At 42.2% G+C, this 18,657-nt stretch overlaps 2 protein-coding genes across 6 annotated transcripts in view; one reads left to right on the plus strand and one right to left on the minus strand.

Annotated features, from left to right (window-relative positions):
- Window positions 1–13,968, minus strand: part of itsn1 (intersectin 1 (SH3 domain protein)) — a 35,844-nt gene extending 21,876 nt beyond the window's left edge. Inside the window, exons 1-15 of one of the 4 annotated variants that reach the window (XM_034608712.1) lie at window positions 13,776–13,968; window positions 6,925–6,984; window positions 5,464–5,556; window positions 4,685–4,748; window positions 4,405–4,565; window positions 3,711–3,896; window positions 3,222–3,300; window positions 2,819–2,919; window positions 2,643–2,706; window positions 2,396–2,533; window positions 2,023–2,117; window positions 1,518–1,657; window positions 1,183–1,305; window positions 643–792; window positions 109–249 (exon numbers count right to left, since the gene is read on the minus strand). In XM_034608712.1, coding sequence (XP_034464603.1) covers window positions 109–249; window positions 643–792; window positions 1,183–1,305; window positions 1,518–1,657; window positions 2,023–2,117; window positions 2,396–2,533; window positions 2,643–2,706; window positions 2,819–2,919; window positions 3,222–3,300; window positions 3,711–3,896; window positions 4,405–4,565; window positions 4,685–4,748; window positions 5,464–5,556; window positions 6,925–6,952 — 1,563 coding nt within the window. In that variant the 5' untranslated portion in view covers window positions 6,953–6,984; window positions 13,776–13,968. Of the gene's footprint in view, window positions 1–108; window positions 250–642; window positions 793–1,182; window positions 1,306–1,517; window positions 1,658–2,022; window positions 2,118–2,395; window positions 2,534–2,642; window positions 2,707–2,818; window positions 2,920–3,221; window positions 3,301–3,710; window positions 3,897–4,395; window positions 4,566–4,684; window positions 4,749–5,463; window positions 5,560–6,924; window positions 6,985–13,775 lie in introns of all 4 variants that reach the window. The other 3 variants (XM_034608711.1, XM_034608710.1, XM_034608709.1) reach the window with 3 other exon arrangements.
- Window positions 13,969–14,899: 931 nt separating this feature from the next.
- Window positions 14,900–18,648, plus strand: cryzl1 (crystallin, zeta (quinone reductase)-like 1). Of its 2 annotated transcripts, XM_034608719.1 has the most exons (13): window positions 14,900–15,093; window positions 15,838–15,915; window positions 16,025–16,097; window positions 16,200–16,244; window positions 16,327–16,395; window positions 16,565–16,698; window positions 16,901–17,012; window positions 17,203–17,223; window positions 17,586–17,684; window positions 17,834–17,949; window positions 18,076–18,181; window positions 18,278–18,323; window positions 18,483–18,648. In XM_034608719.1, the coding sequence occupies exons 1-13, from the start codon at window positions 15,028–15,030 to the stop codon at window positions 18,577–18,579; spliced, it is 1,062 nt and encodes a 353-aa protein (XP_034464610.1). In that variant the 5' UTR covers window positions 14,900–15,027; the 3' UTR covers window positions 18,580–18,648. The 2 variants fall into 2 exon arrangements, with proteins under 2 accessions (XP_034464610.1, XP_034464612.1); XM_034608721.1 differs by lacking the exon at window positions 17,203–17,223.
- The last annotated feature ends 9 nt before the right edge of the window (window positions 18,649–18,657 follow it).

Below are 18,657 nucleotides of genomic sequence, written 5' to 3' on the forward strand. Positions count from 1 at the left end.
AAAATCCTTGATGAGAATTGTACTGCGTGAACTGGTCATTACTGTAACACCTGTTTATCTGACCCATCCGTGTTCACTTGGTGGATGGTTTACATTTTTCTCTCGTACCTGCAGCTGCTGTTGTAACAGGGTGATTTCAGCGATGCGTGTTTCTCTCGTCTGATTGGTCTGCTCCACTTCTCTCCGCTGAGCTGACAGACGAAACCGAACATCCTTCAGTTTGCCCTCTAGCTGTGACTTCTTATCATTCTGGAGGATGGGAAGGGGAAATGAAAAGGGAATATACTATCAGGTTTCTGCAGATGTATGTACAAAGTATTGGGTTGCAGACAGAATTAGTTGTCAGCCATTTCATTTCTTCCTGTTGGCACTGGCTGATTGCGTTTGGTTTATCTTGTGAGAAACGTTTATGCCCGACATTGTCACACCAACTTTCTGTGATAGGCTGACTTGTTTAAGTTGGTAAAACTGAGCGTGTGCCTCTATTTGCAGCCGTTTATACCAATGCTCTCTGACAGAAACATACAGTTTGCCATGTTGTTAGGTTTCGAGAATAATTTGACAAGCTCATTTATTATATATTCTCTAGTCCACTAGCATGTTTGATTATGTAACTAGTTGTGGGTGCTTGTGTTTCATTACCAGAGCCTCAAGTTCGAACTCCAGGGTCTTCTTCCTGGCTTTGAGCAGCACGATACTCTCCTGCTCTCGGTTCCTCTGAGTCAGAAGCTCCTGCCGTCGCTGACGCTCCCACTCCAACTGACGCTGGCGCTCTAATTCACGTTTAGCAGCCTGGACAAATGACACACACACACACACACACACACACACACACACACACACACACACACACACACACACACACACACACACACACACACACACACACACACACACACACACACACACACACACACACACACACACCAAAATGTTACAAACTACCAAAAACACTGCGAGTTCAGATTGCATCACATCATATTATAATATTATATTATACACGTCATTATGTACAGCAAGCCACCTGCTGCAGGAGTGTAAGAGCTAACAAGTGAAGCAGGTGATGGGGAGTAAGAGAAAGGCCTCTCAGTTGTCTGCAACAAATGAAATTACACGGCTGCAGCAGCTGAACATCAACTCAATTAAGATGCAGATACTTGAGTCATTTCCTCTTCTCTTTACCTCTCTTCTCTCGATCTCTTTGCGTCTCTCCTCCTCTCTCATTCTCTCCAACTCTCTCTGTTTCTCCAGCTGCTTTTCCAGTTCATGCTGTCGTCTCCTCTCCTGCTCGAGACGTTCACGCTCCTGAAGAAATGAGAACAAACGTGAGCAGACAGAATGAAAAGCTCTTATTTTGCTTTGGTTACCCTTTTTCTTTTAAAGGTTCCTCCTAGTTTCAACACTAATTAATCTAAATAATTAACTGATATATTTTAAAGACATGAGAGAATGTGGCTGGTACAAGGACAATGGTACAATGAGCAGATAGTATGGAAATGAGGGATCAGTATCATCACCTTCCTCTCCTGCTCCTCTCTCTCCAAAGAAGCCAGTCGCTCCTGCTCTTTCCTCTGTAGCTCCTGCAGAGCCTGACGTCTCTTCTCCAACTCCAGGTTTCCTCGCTCAAAGTTTTCCCTCTTCTTATCCTCAAATGTCACTGCGGAGAGACAAACTTAGTTCATACGAAACTAGATACTATGGTGTAGCATTCAAAAGTTGTGAATACATAATCCAAAGCAAAAAACTTATTTCTAGTCTTGCTTAAGCACTAAAAGTGTTGACCTCAAGCAGTAGGATGCACCACCTATCACCACTGCATCAACAGACAATTGATCAAATAAAAAATGCTCATATTGGTGTAGGAAGTGTTTTAAAGTTAGACAGTTCAGTTCAGTTGTTGAAGCAGCTCTGTTCACCATTAATCCTCTTCAAGCTAACATTGCGAAGACTGTGACAAGACCTAGCTCCAGTTTGAACAGTTAACATGAAGGTGTCCAGTTCCAAAGCTGGCGAGGACCAAACCTGGTAGTTTCTTATCTTGGCTGCTCTCGGTCTCCTCCTCCATTTCCTCCTGAACGAACTTCTGGTCCGACTGAACACTGTCGCTCCGCACACGCCTTCAACAAACACACACAAAGACAATGATTACACTGCAAACTATCAGCTCCCATTCATTCGTCACTCCACACATCTGAGGAGAATTCAATCTATGTTCACAGTAATATTTTGTATGATGTTTCTTTGTAAAATATGAGGCAGTTAAACTGTTTTAATGTAGTTTTCCCCTTTATTAACCTTAAACTAAAAAAATAAATATACCTGAAGTATTTGTGGTCTGTGTAAATACACATAAACACACTAGTCAGTTAATGTGGTATTTGGTTACAGCATTTACCTGAATGTGGGTGGGAGGTAATCTGGTGGTAACACAGGGGGCAGCGGTAACCCTGACATGGCCATATCTATGAGGTGCATGGCCAAGATGAACTCCTCAGCCGTCAGTTTTCCATCCTGGTCGATATCTGACAGACTCCTAGAGGAGACAAATATTCCTGTTGAAGCACTGACGTCCTTTAAGTGCATCTGCGGGTTTGATAAGGTTAAAATGATTTGAATTTCAGGTAATTATTCAATGCACTGACCATATTGTGGCCAACTGGCCCTGAGGAAGACTAGACTGCATCAGGATAGTGCGAGCCTGTGGACCTGGAACATGTGAACACACACAAAGAAAATTCGATGAAAAACTAATGATCACGAATGATGATATCTTTGTGTGTGTGTCTGTGAGTGAGTGTGTGAGTGTGTGAGTGTGTACCTGTGAGGTGTCCACTCATCATCTTGTCGTGTGAATTAAAAAGTTGTCTGTACTTCAGCCTTGAGGACTGAGGAACGGCCCAATCACAGGGGGGCAGACTGCTGGGACAAACAAGCGCAGTGACGGGATTTACAGCAAGAAGAGAAGCAATGAAAAGACACAACCAAGAATGAGTCCCGAGCAACGCAAAGGGAAAAGTAAAATGTTCTGTAGGTTGCAAAATTATACTTGTTTACAACCTAAGTTAATTTGACACTAATAGACCAAGAGACACATTTAGTAAGTTAAAATCTTGGGAGATTATTGGGAAAAACTAATTTAAAAAAAGGAAAGAAAATTGAAAAACCATATATTTCTTCACTTCAGTTGATTGATGTGAAGCAGAATCATTTAATTAACCTACCCAGCAGCATCAAATGACGCTACCTTCTGCAGCTTAGCACTGGAACGATTGAATGAAGACGACTTGTTGACAGGTTGAGCTGAGAGACACAGAAAAATAGAAAGTTTCAGTCTGAGGCTGTGGTCAAATATCTTGAGCCATTTTCAGAAAAGAAATCAGGAGAACGTCCGGACGATTGGATCTGGACTATCTCTGGAGTTGTCACATATGTAGAACGCAGCAGGAGACTAAGTCAGACGTCTTTACAACAACAGGAACATTTCTGGAACATTTGCCTTCTCACATACTGCCCCTCTGGAACATTTCAAGAGAAGGCCTGAAACCAGCTTTGGATGAGGACAACACGCATACAGATATAATCCATCACCTGAATCTCTACAATGTAAATATAATTGTGGATAGAATGTGTTAATAAGAGCTTAAATTTGGTCGACACTGACATTTGCTACAGATTCAACACCCCCTCCCCTGCTGTTGTTGTTACGTTACCTGGGTGGGGGAAGCCCGAGATGGGCGGGATCATGCCTGTGGGAGGAGCTCCATTGGCGATGGGCTGGGGGAGGGGAGGCGGGGCAGATGAGACCAGTGGGGGAGACACCCCGACAGGCAGAGGGGGTAGGGGCAGAGGGGGCACGGCTGAAAGAGGAGCTGGGATGGTAGCCATGGGGGGCATGCCTGAGGATAAACACATACACAACACAGGATTATCAGTCATTGTCTTTACAAAAACACAACTGCTCAAAGCTGCGCAAGAAAAACACGAGCGAAAACAATCAGCTTTTCTCCACGACTGAATCTGACATTATATATATTATATATGACATATATGCCGTATATGCAGTAAATGCCGTGTGAGAGCTTCAGTGTATGTTTTGGCCTGAAGGAGAAGATAATTATTACTTTAGACTGGTTTTATAACTTTATTGATCAGCACTTAAGGCGCAATAATCAAGTGGTAGAGCTGAGAGAGCGAGAGCCTCATTCCTGTCACACAGTGATCTGCAGTGTTTTACCAGTAAACAGAGTTTTATCACCGTCTGTTTTCATCGTGACATAAAGCAGTTATCACACAAGCCGCAAAATCACATGTATGTGGCATTTATCTGTGTGTAGCATTTCTTATGTGTTGAGTGTAAGCAGCAGTGCAGCACCACAGCAAAATCAACAACTGTGTGTGTCTTACCAAAGCCGCTCTGTGGGGGTAAAGGCAGGGGGGGTTGTTTCATACTGGGAGGGAGCGAAGGGGGCAGCGGGTGACCCTGGAGTTTCAGCTTGATGAGTTTCATGGCGATAGAGAACTCGTAGATATCCATTCGGCCATCACTGTTCATGTCGGCCAGAGCCCTGCAGGTACACGGAGAAAACATTTGTCACCGGTGAACAGGAAGACTGACGCACTGCCGGACAAACACAACCAGCAAACTAGTGTGGATTTGTCTCAACTTCTTCGCTGTGTGACTCACCAGATTTGGGCCAGGACGGGAGGGGGTAGACCTGACTGGAGGAAGAAGTTCCTGGCCTGGTCACCTGATGGACAAACAAAAACAGGATGTGACATCAAAGCACAGAAAGGTCACCTCAAACCATGGCTGAATCCAAAACGTCTTGGGAATGTGCCCGGTAAGTGCATTACTGCTGAAGGTTGTCTGGATCATAAAGATGGACGACATGACAGCTTCCATAAAGTGAAGCCTCGTGGCTGGCTGCATTATAGGTCATAAACATATGCCCCCTTCCATGTTAACAGATGGGACATGAAGCTAATAATTAAAAGTACACATTTAAATATGCGTTTCTCAAAGATGGTTTCTGTCATTTCTGTTAAAGTGTTCATGCTTCTGATAAGCTTGGTTTTATTTAGTTATTTGATGGTACAGAAACAGGGTGAAGCACAGTCTGTTGTCTGGATGCACAGTTCATCAGGTCCACAGGGGGCCTCATGTAGAATTGGACAGTGTAGAAAATAAACCGCTATGAATTTGTCCTCTGGAATGAATTTTGAGTATATTTACAGTGGCAGTGCTGTAACTACACCAGTGGGAATCAGCCATGCACCTAACAGTGTCTAGCCTGACAGAAAGAAGAAGGTTTGCCGGCTCTGTTGTCATCTGCTCATGAGGGGAAATTATCAGGAAAACGTGAAACCCATGTTGCTTTGAATGGAAATGAAAGCAGCGTAACGACGAACCAGGGTGTGACTTCAGATAGAATGCGGGAGTGTAGCACTGCTGGGTGCTGTTACCTGTGATGTAACCCCCTGCAGTCGGAGCGAGGCTGTGAAACTGCTGATCATATTTGGCTCTCTCATCCACTGAGATCAGAAACACATCTGGACCTGCCACACACCAAAAAAACAACGACACAGACACAGGATTACAGATCAGATACTAAACCCAGAGACAAAGCCAGGCAGAGGCAGTAAAAGGAGGAATGAAAGGAATGTGTCAGTCATTAGTTTCAGTTCCTGTGAAAGGTTTCCTCTTGGGTAACACTTGAGGAAGGGTGTCAACTCTGACACTGATGAGGAAAGACAACAGGGATGAATAGATGAGGACTGAGACAGTCGGGTTTCCTTAGAAAGCTCAGTACATGACACATCAGTCTATGATTCACATCTATTCATCACTTACTGACACAGATTATTCAATTCCTCTAAAATGTACCAGATAACATCATCACAGCTTTGTCTCATGGATGAGTTCTATCCAGGGTCTACCTATTATTTTAACTGTAATAATATGAAGAACTTTACAGATCTATGTTTATGGTTTTACAGTGAAGAGATGATATGATAAACACGGCTTTAATCAATTATCAGTCTTTGTGCTTCTCTGCTCTGATAATCGATTCCACTTTATTCCATTTTGGACAGAATGAATCAGACGCCAGATCAGAGTTTGTTATGAACAAAGCTAATCTGAGCCGTGGTTCCCTTTAGCTCCAACTGACGGTTCCATCTTCTACCAGCAAATCACATGCTCATGGAATCAATGAGTCATTTCTTGAAATGTACGAACAATAACTGCTGACGGATACAGGAAGAACGATGCTGATTCAGTTGTCTTTGCATATACACCTTGGATTCTTCTACAATATTCATCATGAGAGACACGGAAGAAAAAAAAAAATCACATAAAAAATAGTGTATATATAATATCACCTGATATGATTAATATCAATAATTTAGTCTGAGACTAGATGTTCTGTGGAATTTGAGTTGTTTATAACTTCAGTATCACTGTGGATTGTCCTCATTCAGTACAAAGACAACATGTTCTCCCTGACTGTTAAAAATCTGTTTAGCCTCACAACTCGCACTGTGTGTGTGTTTGGTTTTTATCTCCATCTGTTTGTCTTTGTCCTGATGGGAGATCTGGCCGTCTGCCTCCGGTAGTTAGTTTTATGTAAGACATTTTTTAAACTTATGATTCTGGGGCATCAGACATTTGTCTTTTTGTCAAGCCACTTTATTCGGCCTCTTCTTTTAAATAATTCTAGGTGCTTGACAGACATATAATAATCTGAGGGAGATATTAAGATGTGGATGATAAAATTGTTATGGAAAATCAGCGTTGAGTTTGTTTTAAATTGCACTTATTGGAATAATGGTGACTTAATTTGGCTGAAACTACTCACTCAGGAAAACACAACCCCCCCCCCCCCCCGTCATGTCCTTCACACACACACACACACACACACTGACCTGTGAATGTGGTGGGGAACTGCGCCATGGTTCACTCAGTCGTCCGCAGCTACACAACACCTGTAACACATTAAGAAAAACACAAGAGTTTAACAATATCATCCCACCTCACTGAGTATTTCACTGCCCAATAACGCAGTGAGTGTAAAACAAATACATTTAGCAGTGTAACCACTTCAAGTTTACAGCAAACCACAAAAAGACCTCCACCGTGAAGCAGCTAGCTTTTGTCAGCAAGGTCAGAAATCCAATTAGATGCTCAACGGCGCGGTGAAAGGACCAAATAATGGTCGGCAGCGACGAAGGTGCTGATACAGTAAACAAAGTCAGTCAGAGGAGACGATGTTCCAGCTCCAGTCTGGAGTTAATTTTCCACTCTGATGTGCTTTAATGCTGAAGTTTAGAATTTCTAGCTCATTGAGCCTTGTAGGATTATGGCTGCTCCACCTTGAAAGTTTGATTGGATGCACTCAGAAAAACGGAAAGCATGAAAATAAACAGTTCTACATCAGGCACACACATTTACGTGTTTCTTTATCCCACATTATGGTTCAGTCTCGACGGAAAAAAAGGAGCAAAACATTAAGAAATCTGATTCTGCCTCAATAAACTGATTTCAGACTCCACAGGAAACTGGGCCATGTGTCAGCCATGCTTGTGCATGTCAACAGGGCAGCAGACCTTTATTTATGCAGGGCAGGCTGCCCGAGCCGCTCACTTGTTCTCAAAATCACTTCAGGGTCACTCTGCTGGAGTCTTTTTAGAGTCGGAATTCCTTACAGACGCTACATACTGTTGACTTACAAAGTAAAAGACACAAAAACAGGGAAATTGGGTTTTTGAGGTGATGGTTTTTTAAAGAAACACAAGTATCTGAGCAATATGTGTTGGAAAACCATCTTTCTTTTACTTTTCTTACAGGGATTCTTTCAGATGATGAAATAAAATATTTGTTATTATTTCTTTTAAATGTGTGTAATTAATATGAACTAAAACCGTGCTCTACACCCTCACAATAACACACCCACACACTGTATGTGTGAGTGTGTGTGGGAGTGTGAGTGTGACATACCTCTGCCCTAGTCGAGGTATGTTAATCACATCCAGACCTGCCTCCCTGTGACCAGCAGACAACCCATAATAATAATCTGACACACATTGCAACAGACATGGAGTTAATTAGGGTGTGTGAGTTTATGTGTGGGTTGCAGAATTTCTTAACAAGTGTGATGTAAGCAAAGGTTTTCTTACTGGAGGAGGAGAAACACAGTTTGAGGGTCAGTTCAGGCCTTTTCCCCACATCCCTGTCGTATCAGACTAAAACATTTATTTCTCAGATGTTTGGCACAACCATGATATTGAATGGAATTCATACAACAGTGCTCACGCCATCACAAAACTTAACTGCAACTGTCCTCATGCAGAAACAGTTACTCTGACATTTTCACTGGGACTATTTCTTCAGTTGAAATTTGTTCTTGGCCCACTAAGGAGTGTGTGTGTGTGTGTGTGTGTGTGTGTGTGTGTGTGTGTGTGTGTGTGTCCCATTACCATCAGAGTGGGAGGACAAAGTAGCCAGCTTAACTAGGTCAGACGAACAAAGCCCACCCTACACAAACACACACACAGGGACACACTTTCACGGCTGCCAGTGAGAGAATTTTGAAGCAGTTGAGCAGCTTCCGTCGATCTTGAGCTGAGGGAAACTAAACTAGTAAAGGGAGACGTTCAACTCACTTGTTAGCTACGTTGAAACATTAGTTAGTTAGTTTAGCCACAATTGAATGGAAAATGACTAGAATAAGTGAAGGAGGGACACTGCAGCAGAGTGTTATCCTCAGGTGAACTGACAACAAGAATTACTTTTAGTTCTCATGACAATCTAATGAGATGTCAGGTTGACCAAAGTTTTCAAAACACTGCTTAACAAGTCGAAATCTGTGATCCAGCCCGTGTGGAGAGCGAAAGAGGTGAAACACATGACTGGAATGAATCATCTGTTTGATTAGTAGATATTAGCCAAACTGTCATTTGGACATAAAACACCTACAAGACGTTTGGCTGTTTGACTTGTGTGATAAAGAAAATATTGGGACAGTAAACTGTGTGCGGAGGAGGGAAGATGGAGTCTTGCCCCGGATCACCGTCTACACAAGGAGCCTGTAAATATTGGCCGTTGCCCGCAGAGGCTAATTGAATTGTCGGACGATAGCTGATGGGCTCCGAGATTGACCACGATACCTCAGGTCAGAGCAAACAACAAACTAATGACAAGAAAGATAAAACCCTTTGTGACTTGCAAAAAATATTTGAGGCCGCCAACAAAACACGATTAACAATGTGTAGAAATGATGAATCCAGCATCAAACTAATTGTAAACTCCAGTGAAACATCAATGGTCTGTTGATTAAAAGTTGTATAGTTAATAGTTCTTTGTTGGAACCGTACTACGTCCATTTCCTTTGTCATTGTGTGTTTTCCCTCTGTACATGTATTGTTTTTGTGGGATTAGTCTGTATAATTAGAGCATTGGGATGTTACTGGAGTGTCGGTCTGTTATCAAGGCTTGTGGCAGATGCCTGTTTAAGCTCCACACACACACACACACACACACACACACACACACACACACACACACACACACACACACACACACACACACACACACACACACACACACACACACACACACACACACACACACACACACACACACACACACACACACACAATACAGATTAGTGTTCAGACTCTCTTCTCTTTCTGTCCCCTCCCCCTCAATTTCCTGCTGACCCCTCCGACATACTTCTTTCACTTCTTCCATCAATGAATTTGGGGAAACTGTCAATCAACTGATGTCACAATGCTCGTAACAATGCTGAATACTTAAATATATAACCCCTTACATTTCTATCTGAAATCCTTTATCTGGGTTGTACTGTTCATTCCAGGAAAAAAAAAAAGTGCTGTCGCGTTGCAGATTGCGTTTTTTTGATGCTGCCAATTTGCCTCAAGCAGCTTTAGTTAGATTTGTGTAACAGTGAACATGCTTCTCTCAATCAGAGTAAAAATACCCAGTCAAGACATTTATGAAAAGTGCAGCATGTTTAAAAAGCTAATTTCTGACGCAAAGGAACAAGCGTCATTGACAGTTCACCTTTCCAACAGAGGCAATATAAAATAAAAGCATCCCAAGACCGGAAAGTGTTAAACATACGAAACCACGCTGCACATTTTCAGCCCGAGTTGAAAGAAAAATGCTATTGATGCCAAATAGATAACCCTCAAGCAAGAGACAACATACTGTTATGGAGGCACTTGGAGCAAACAGCGATACGTACACCCCACAATTAAAACACTCCAGGATAGACAGCAGAAAAGCAGGAGAACCAAAAACTAAGACGCATCAAAATGCATCGAGATGATTTATGATTTATAAATCATAATTTATTCTATTGGGAGTTAAAGTATAATTTCTCAAACTGGTATGAGATTAAATATTAAACAAAACCGATTCAGTTATATGAGCAGCAGGGAGAAAATTATAATGATTATAAATCCATTGTTTGCTCCTCCAGCAACTCTTCAGTCGACTGTGTCCATGAGCCTGACAAACACTGATCCCTAACTGCTGTTCAACAGTGTAAGAAGCTAGTGATGACACTTCACACCAAACCTTCTGGCCTTATAAAATAACTTTGGGTTGAAATTTTACCAATTTTTAAATAGTTAAATAAACCTTGAAATGCACAAAACAACTGTTCATTTAGCAAAAATGTGCTGACGACTAAAACCCCAGAACCTCATGCACCAGATGCCCCATTGTTCTGGTTTGAAGTAGAGCAGAAGTAACGAGTCAGTTGATCAATTCATATGATTGACAGACGATTCATTATTGACTTATTTTTGGAAGTGAAATATGAAGATTTGCGTGGTTTCCTCTGGTCAATATGATTATGATAAATGTTAATTAAACACACAATCCAATTAAAAAAAAAATATCACCTGTTACTTTTTCCTATCATTTGACTATTGATATATTTCTTATAAACAGAATATATAAACTGAACTTTGTTTTTTTTGACTGTTGCTCAAAGTCATCTGAAGATTTCACCTTGGGACCTTGTTATACTGGTATTTTCCTTTAAAGCCATTTTAAAAACATGACGACGATTAATGGTCAGTTGCAAGCACCCATACTTTATCTGTGCATTGTGATAGTATTAATAACTGCCACCTCTTTACATCAACACACACACTTACTTTAACACACACCCTCTGCCTCACACACACACACACCCTCTGCCTCACACACACACACCCTCTGCCTCACACACACACACACCCTCTGCCTCACACACACACACACACACACCCTCTGCCACACACACACACACACACCCTCTGCCACACACACGCACACACACACACACCCTCTGCCACACCCCCCCACTGCAGTCTCTCCATCAGCCCCTCCTGCATCACTACATCCTTCCCTCCTGCTCCCTCCTCCCATCCGTCCTCACCAACATGCTCACCAGCCTCCAGAGAAAAAAGCGAATGTTAGCACTACCCCGGTGTATCGTACTGAACACTGAAGCACAGCACGGGGGAACTTTAGGGTCATGAGGTCATATTCATCTTGTTTGTACTACAAGGAAAATGACAACAACACAACAAATATTCATAGATTGACGTTAATGCTATCGTCCCCTGATCATTGTAGGGAGGAGAAACTTGCTTTTATGGTCAGCGCAAATAATGAAAATTGGAAAAAAACTGCACAACCTGGACTTTTCTACTGTTGTTAATAAACAAGTGAACTGACAGTTAATCTAATCATGATCAATTATTTATAATTAAAGGTCAAAATCAGCCAAATGACCTTTAAAAAAACCTGGAAATGATATGCCCGTCTATATAAGGTTCAAGGTCATGATGTTGAAAATGAATGTAAATGTGTAATAAGGATCAAGAATTCTAAACCTATCAAATGGGTTCACAGTCTGATCCGCCAAGCTCGTTTAAGCCTGTTTACCAACACACCGCCTTTGTTTCTGATGGATAAGATTATGAATTCAGGCTTTTGAAGCCGTTCCACTTGAATGAAATAGACTGAGTTGAACGCAGCCCTGGGACACGTTGGAACAAACTGTATTACGCTGTCCTGATTTATAGGTCATTTGACGCAGGGAAACAAAGTCACCACCCTGAACACAGCTGAACTCACTGAACCCTGACTGAGCAGGTGAACTCTTGAACTGTCTTCTCAAAACTAAAGTGTGTGATTATAGAGGGGATGTAAATTAGTCCGCAAACCAGGATCTGAGAACCATAAAACATTATTGACAAGGAACTCGGTGCACTTTCTGTTAGCTTGAAATGAAACCAATGCTGCCAGTATAAAGATGTGTCACAGACCATTTTTACTATTGGAGCTCACATTGTTTACTAGCTTCCTTTAGAGAAGAGAAAGTACAAATCTTGTGTAAAACACAACGCCCTGCTCCCATTTGAAATAACAGTATGATGAGACACGTCTGTCTCTTGACTGGTCAGTATTACAAAGACAATACCAGTCACGTCTCACGACTGACTTCAAAACAACAGCTGTCACTGACACCAGCTTGGACACTGGGACCGTTTTATGCACTAAGAACAACGAGGAGATTCCCAGGTCAAGGTGACGAGTTTGACATGGTCACGACATTTCTCTCTCTTAATATTCACAAACCAAATAATCAATAAATCAAGAGAATAATCAGCTGATTGATCAATAATGACCATAATTAATAGTTGCAGAGGTAGAGTAGTTAAAATGATCTCTACCTCAACCAACTGCAGCAGTTAAATGCTGCTTCTACATTAATGCATGAGTAATAATCATCTTATAATATAATATATAGTATAACAGTACAATAACCACAGGGTGCATTTTCCTGCAGAGTACTTTTACTTGATTATATCGACTCAGCACGAGTTCTGTGAGTAATTGAGTACCTTTACCGAGTGGTATCAATACTTTTACTTTAGTAATAAACTGATTCCTCCAGCACTGGTGTTATCTCCAGGAGGTGCTCAGGAAAAAGGGGGGACAGGGGTTAACTCTGCCGCTGGGTCATGTGCAGTACTGAGACCTTTTGGGTGGCCCAACAACACTTAACGTTGTGTGTACTTTTACCCACTGGACAAAGTGTTTACACCTGTAATCCTCCCACCTTGGAGAAGATCTGCCAGCATCCACGTAACCATGGAAACCAGGTCAGTGGTCCTCAGCGGAAGCACACCTGACCTCAGGCAGGGCGAGGATGAGCGAGCTCCTCTTTTAAAAAGGTAAAACGTCTGTTTGACAAACTGAGACAAACGGACCTGCTTGTACAGTGACTGCCCCACAACGTGCAGGTGTTCTGCTCCCACCAGGCGACACAGTGAGAGGTGTGAGGACCGTGCAGGGAGCTGGAGGAGCAGCTGGGATCCCTTCGCGTTAGGCAATCAAGACAACTGAGGAAACATCCACCACCAACCGAGGAAACACCTCGGGACGATTGTAGATTCTCCCTTTTATCCTCAGCTGCTCCCACAGCTAAGGTGTAACCACAGCTGACTCCAGGCTGCTCCCAGTCTGCTCCCAGTCAGGGCAGATGCAGTGATTGATAACGATCATATGTTAGCTAGCCGCTCTTAGCTCTAGCTGGTTAGCATCGCCCCACAGCTCCTCGTCTCGTCCAGTGATGTAAAGCAGCTCTGTAATGTGACAGTTAGCAGCTGATGTTAGCTGATGTTGTTAGCTAGCAGGCGAGCTAACCAGCTAACGTCTTTCACATCACACACACACACACTCACACACTCACCTCATAGTTCAGCCTCCATGATGAAGCCCCGGGGGAAGCAGCTCGTTGTGTGTTGACGCGTCCGAGCCCCGGAGTTGTTGTTTCGGCTTCTCCTCCCGATCCCGGACCCGTTTTTGTCGCCTCAACCTCTTTCCGGCGATTCTCCGCCGGAGCCGAAATTCCGAGCGACTGAGAGGGAAGGTTGGAAAATGGGGTAACGCCACTGGAGGTCTCGCGAGATGTCAGCGGAAGAGCAAACACGGAGTCCGCGCGAGGTATCGCGAGAGCTCGTCGGTTTGCCCTGGATCACGGGGGACGTTGAGGAAACAGCGCCCCTGCTGGTTGTTGTTACACAGAAAGAAAAAAAAAAAATCCCCAAAACAGTTTGTTTATCAAAATTGGCCCACAACTAATAAATATGTAAATAAAAACAACATGTCTGTGTTTCAGAATGACGGGGGTCAGATGGAGGAGGACAGATAAATACTAATAAAGCCACAGGAAAAGAGGATAAAGTGAATGAATAGAGGAAAAGTTATCATAATAACAATATAAGGTCCCAGATTTATTTTCATATGCTGGGAAACTAATGCCACACTGATATATAACACCTGTACTTTTCATTTTCTAATACTCAGGAGGCAAATATTGTACTCACTGATACTGTATTAGCCTGAAGACTGCACTGTCATTACTTTTCAGATTAAGATTTTTACATTCAAAACATACGACAGTTTAATAAATGTAATAATAACAGTGCTTTTTATAGAGTAGACTTGATTGGATAAGAAAGGAATAGATTTGTACATAAAGCAAAAATATAATCTCCATGAACTGCAACACCAAAGTGCTACATCATTATAATAATCAAATTATTTCACAATTTAAATAATGCTAATAACTCACTACGGTGAAAGGTGTATATTTTGAACATACTCTGCATGTTTTATACAATTTTTCATTTTTATTCTATAACCTTCCTGCTCCTGTAACACCCGGTTTTCCCCGGTGTGTGGATCAATAAAGTTTGAACTTATCTTATCTTAGTTACTGTATGTATGCTACCTTTGATATGTAGTGATATACAACATCCTACAGGGGGCGGTGTTGAAACATGGATTAATACCACTCGCCACCGAAGAAGAAGAGGAGCAGATCAGCTGATTTGAAGCAGGAAGCAGCAGCAGCGTCTTCTTCAGGAGGAAATAAATAACAATACATGATTATTGTTATTAGTGTTTAATTATTGTTTTATCATCGTCAGTGAAACACCATGAAAGGTTTATTCTGCAGAGCTGGTGCCAGTGACGCTCAGCCCAAGTTCGTCATTCAGGAAACGGTGAGTTGGGGTTTTTACCTCCAGGGTTTTATCATAAGTTATAAGGTTTTTATCATCAGTAATAAACTATAACATTGCACCCAAGTTATTATTATTTGCTCTCGTAAATGCATCAGCACCACAAACTATATACAAAGATTATTTCCTGTCTATGATCTGCACAATGTTCTGTTTGGTCTTTAATTTATTTCCTGTTTTGAAATATGTTGCTCTGTTTTTCATTATGTTTATCTTTTAGCCCTTTTAGTATGTTTCTGCTTTTAAAATGTGTGTCTCTGTTTTTCTATGAGTGCGTCTGCTTTGAATTCTGTTTCTCTGCTTTAATGTTTCTCTCTGTTTTTTAGATTTGTTATTTGTTTTTAAATGTGTGTCTCTGTTTTTAAATGTGTGCATCTGCTCTTTATCATATGTTTCTCTGCTTTAATTATTCAGTTTTTTAAATGTGTGTCTGATCTGACATTTCTCTCCCATGTGTAATGAGTTTATATCATGGAAGAGACAATAAATCTATTTCTGACATGGATCAAATCAAATCAGTTGTGGTAGATTGAGTGTGACAGTGTTTCTTCAGAGGAAGACAGGATTGAATGATCCATATTTTATGTCTTACAAAGTGCTTTTCTTTTTCTTTATTAAAACAATTATATGAGACTTTTGTCCGTGCAGCTGATGTGAATCTGACGGTCTCCCTGGTTTACAGCTGATTCTCTGTCTGACAGTTTGTGTCCTGCTCTTTCTCTGCAGACTCTTCCGGACGTGTTGGGCAGCCATCAGGTCAGAGTTCAGGTGAAGGCGTGTGGACTCAGCCCACTGGACCTCAAGGTACTTTTAACTTAGACCAGTGAAAGCCAACTTAAATCACACGGTTAAATGAATCACTGCACATATGAGCGTCTTTGTCACTGCTGACTCGTCTCCTCACTGCTCACAGTTGCTCGCTGACGTCGGCATCCAGAGAGATTTAATTCCTGTCGGCAGAGAGGTGGCCGGGGTCGTCCTGCAAGGTCGTAAAAATGCAAACACACATGTGATAAATAGCGAGAGTCCTCACAGACCGGGGGTCAGCAGAGGTTTAACCCGTGGGATTGTCTGTTTTCTCTCTTCAGTGGGACCCAAAGTATCGTTTTTCCAGCCTGAGGACGAGGTTGTCGGTAAGAAACTTTATTTTTCTGACCAAGTTCGTGAAAGATGGAACCCAGTAGTCATTTCTCTCTTACCTCACCTCTCCTCCAGGTGTGCTCCCACTGGACTCTCCCTGCTCTGGACTCTGTGATGTCATTGACATAGATGAACACTATTTAGGTAACACACACACACACACACACACACACACACACACACACACACACACACACACACTTCATCATGCTTTTCTCACATGACAATCAGTTCTCTCAAAGCTACAAAGTGTGATGTCATGAAGGCAGAATGAAATTAAACACGTGTGCATATTTCTGTTTATGTCGTCCAGTTCAGAAGCCAGAGAAGCTCAGCTCTGTGTGTGTTGCGTCAGCGCTGCGTGACGGCCTGTGTGCTTACACTGCTCTACACACACATGCTCACATGGCAGCAGGACACACACTCCTGGTCGTGGACGGAGCAAGTGTACGTTAAAAAGACAAAACAACTAAAGAATCATGTGTCTTTGTATTAAAGTATTAAAATGCATCATCTGACCTTTGCTGCATTTCTCCTCCTCCTGTTTCTCCTTTTAGAAATAAATACCAAAAAACCCAAGAATTTGACAGTTGCCTGAGTTTCAATGTTCATGTGTTTTCTAATGAGCTCATCTCCTCTCCCTTCTCAGTCTTTTGGCCTGATGTGCACCCAGCTGGCCTGTTACCACGGAGTGAAGGTTCTGACGACGTCGCATTCGCCGCAAAATCACACTTTCCTGGAGCAGCTTCGACCCAGCGTAGGTCTGTACGGGTCCGTAGCTCTATTATCTGTATCACACCCTTTCTGTGTGCGTTAAACTAAATTTTCAACAAAAAAATCACATCAGCTATTATAAAAATCTTCTCTTTGCTGATCATCTCATGCTCTTTTACTCTGATTTCAACCTTTTCATCTTTACTTTCTGTGTCCTCACCGTCATGTGTTCCTCAGGGGTTCAGGATCCTTTATTAGGTGAGATCTTTTCTCTCCATCTTTCTAACAGACTAACCTGCTTCCTCGCTGCATTTCTAATTCTTACTGAAGTAAACTGGTTGTTTAACAGTGTAATTATCAGTATATAAGCATTTACTGCTCATTTAAATTATTTGTTACTTTCATAATCAAACTAAATGAATAGAAATGGTTATATTCTAATAGTATAAAAGGTAGATTGAATGAAAAGCTGCTGCCCCCATGTGGATAACATTAAAAACTGCAAACACGGCAACTTAAAACCTCATTGGATCAGATTTGTGGTGTAGACAGGAGGAAACAGTTTTAGTGTATTCAAATAAACTAGAGTCGCTTGTGACATCATTTGTTTATGTTTGAAGCCAGAGTCATTCCCGTCTATAACGGCTCATCAGAGCTGCTGCCGCTGGTGTTGGAGGAGACAGGAGGACTGGGAGTGGATATAGTGATCGACTCAGGAGGTAAAAACACACTCAACGCTGATAAACACTTAAAAATGGACATTAAATCTGTCATGGTGGCTTCTGAGTGGTTCTATACAGGCCGAGGCTCCTTCTCCTTCATCTGACCGTCCTGACACCGGAGCATTTTGCTGTGTTTGTGTTTGCAGTTCATCTGCTGGATGAGGAGGAATCAGAGGAGATGAAACTACACCTGCACAAACATGACATCATCAGTGCGCTGGCAGTGGGGGGGCACTGGGTCACGTCCCACCAAGACCTGCAGGTGAGCGAGAGCCGGACCTGGAAGCTGCATCTTTACTGTTGTGTTTCATATCATCTCTGTCTCTAAAATCAGAAAGCATTAGAAAGCACCTGTGGTTTTAAAGTTCTGTGTCTTTGTATTTTACAGCTGGATCCTCCAGACTGCAGATTATTGCATCTCAAATCAGCCTCTCTGTCGTTCCTCAATCCTGAAGTGTGGACGGCTTCCTCAGCTCAGCAAGGACGATACCTCCGTATCCTCTGTGTGCTCCGAGTGTTTAATGTACAAACATAACGAACACAATCAGGCTGCTGTCTGCTTTAAGGTCTTTAACAACCTTTATTAACAGATATTCTGAAGGACATCGTGGAGAAGATGTCAACTGGAGTTCTCAGGTAAATCCAGAAACAGCACCACCTGGCTGTGAGACTTTTATATCAGACACATTAAAGCAAATTGTAAAATTTGTGTGTGGATCCCCCCTAAAATCCACACACTATAATCTAACCCAATCAAATCCAATCTGTGTGTCTGGTTTCACTCTGTGTCTGCAGACCTCAGCCGGAGGAGGCGGTTCCTATCTACGAGGCCACAGTCGCCATGGAGACCGTCCAGCGTCGGCAGAAGAAAAAAGCAGTTGTTCAGCTCTAAGTAATTCTGCTGAGATCTGAGGCAACGTTTAGTTCAATGAACTAAATGAATGAACTGATTCAAACACGATTGTTTTTA

Source organism: Hippoglossus hippoglossus, chromosome 15 (genome assembly GCF_009819705.1).
Source record: "Hippoglossus hippoglossus isolate fHipHip1 chromosome 15, fHipHip1.pri, whole genome shotgun sequence".
NCBI classification, from domain to species: Eukaryota; Metazoa; Chordata; class Actinopteri; order Pleuronectiformes; family Pleuronectidae; genus Hippoglossus; species Hippoglossus hippoglossus.

Excerpts from the sequence above, each read along its gene's own strand:
- cryzl1 (XM_034608719.1), top strand. The coding sequence starts at position 15,028 with ATGAAAGGTTTATTCTGCAGAGCTGGTGCCAGTGACGCTCAGCCCAAG. Across the intron at positions 16,699-16,900 it reads TGGTCGTGGACGGAGCAAGT|TCTTTTGGCCTGATGTGCAC; the intron begins GTACGTTAAAAA and ends CTCCCTTCTCAG. Across the intron at positions 17,013-17,202 it reads GCAGCTTCGACCCAGCGTAG|GGGTTCAGGATCCTTTATTA; the intron begins GTCTGTACGGGT and ends TGTGTTCCTCAG.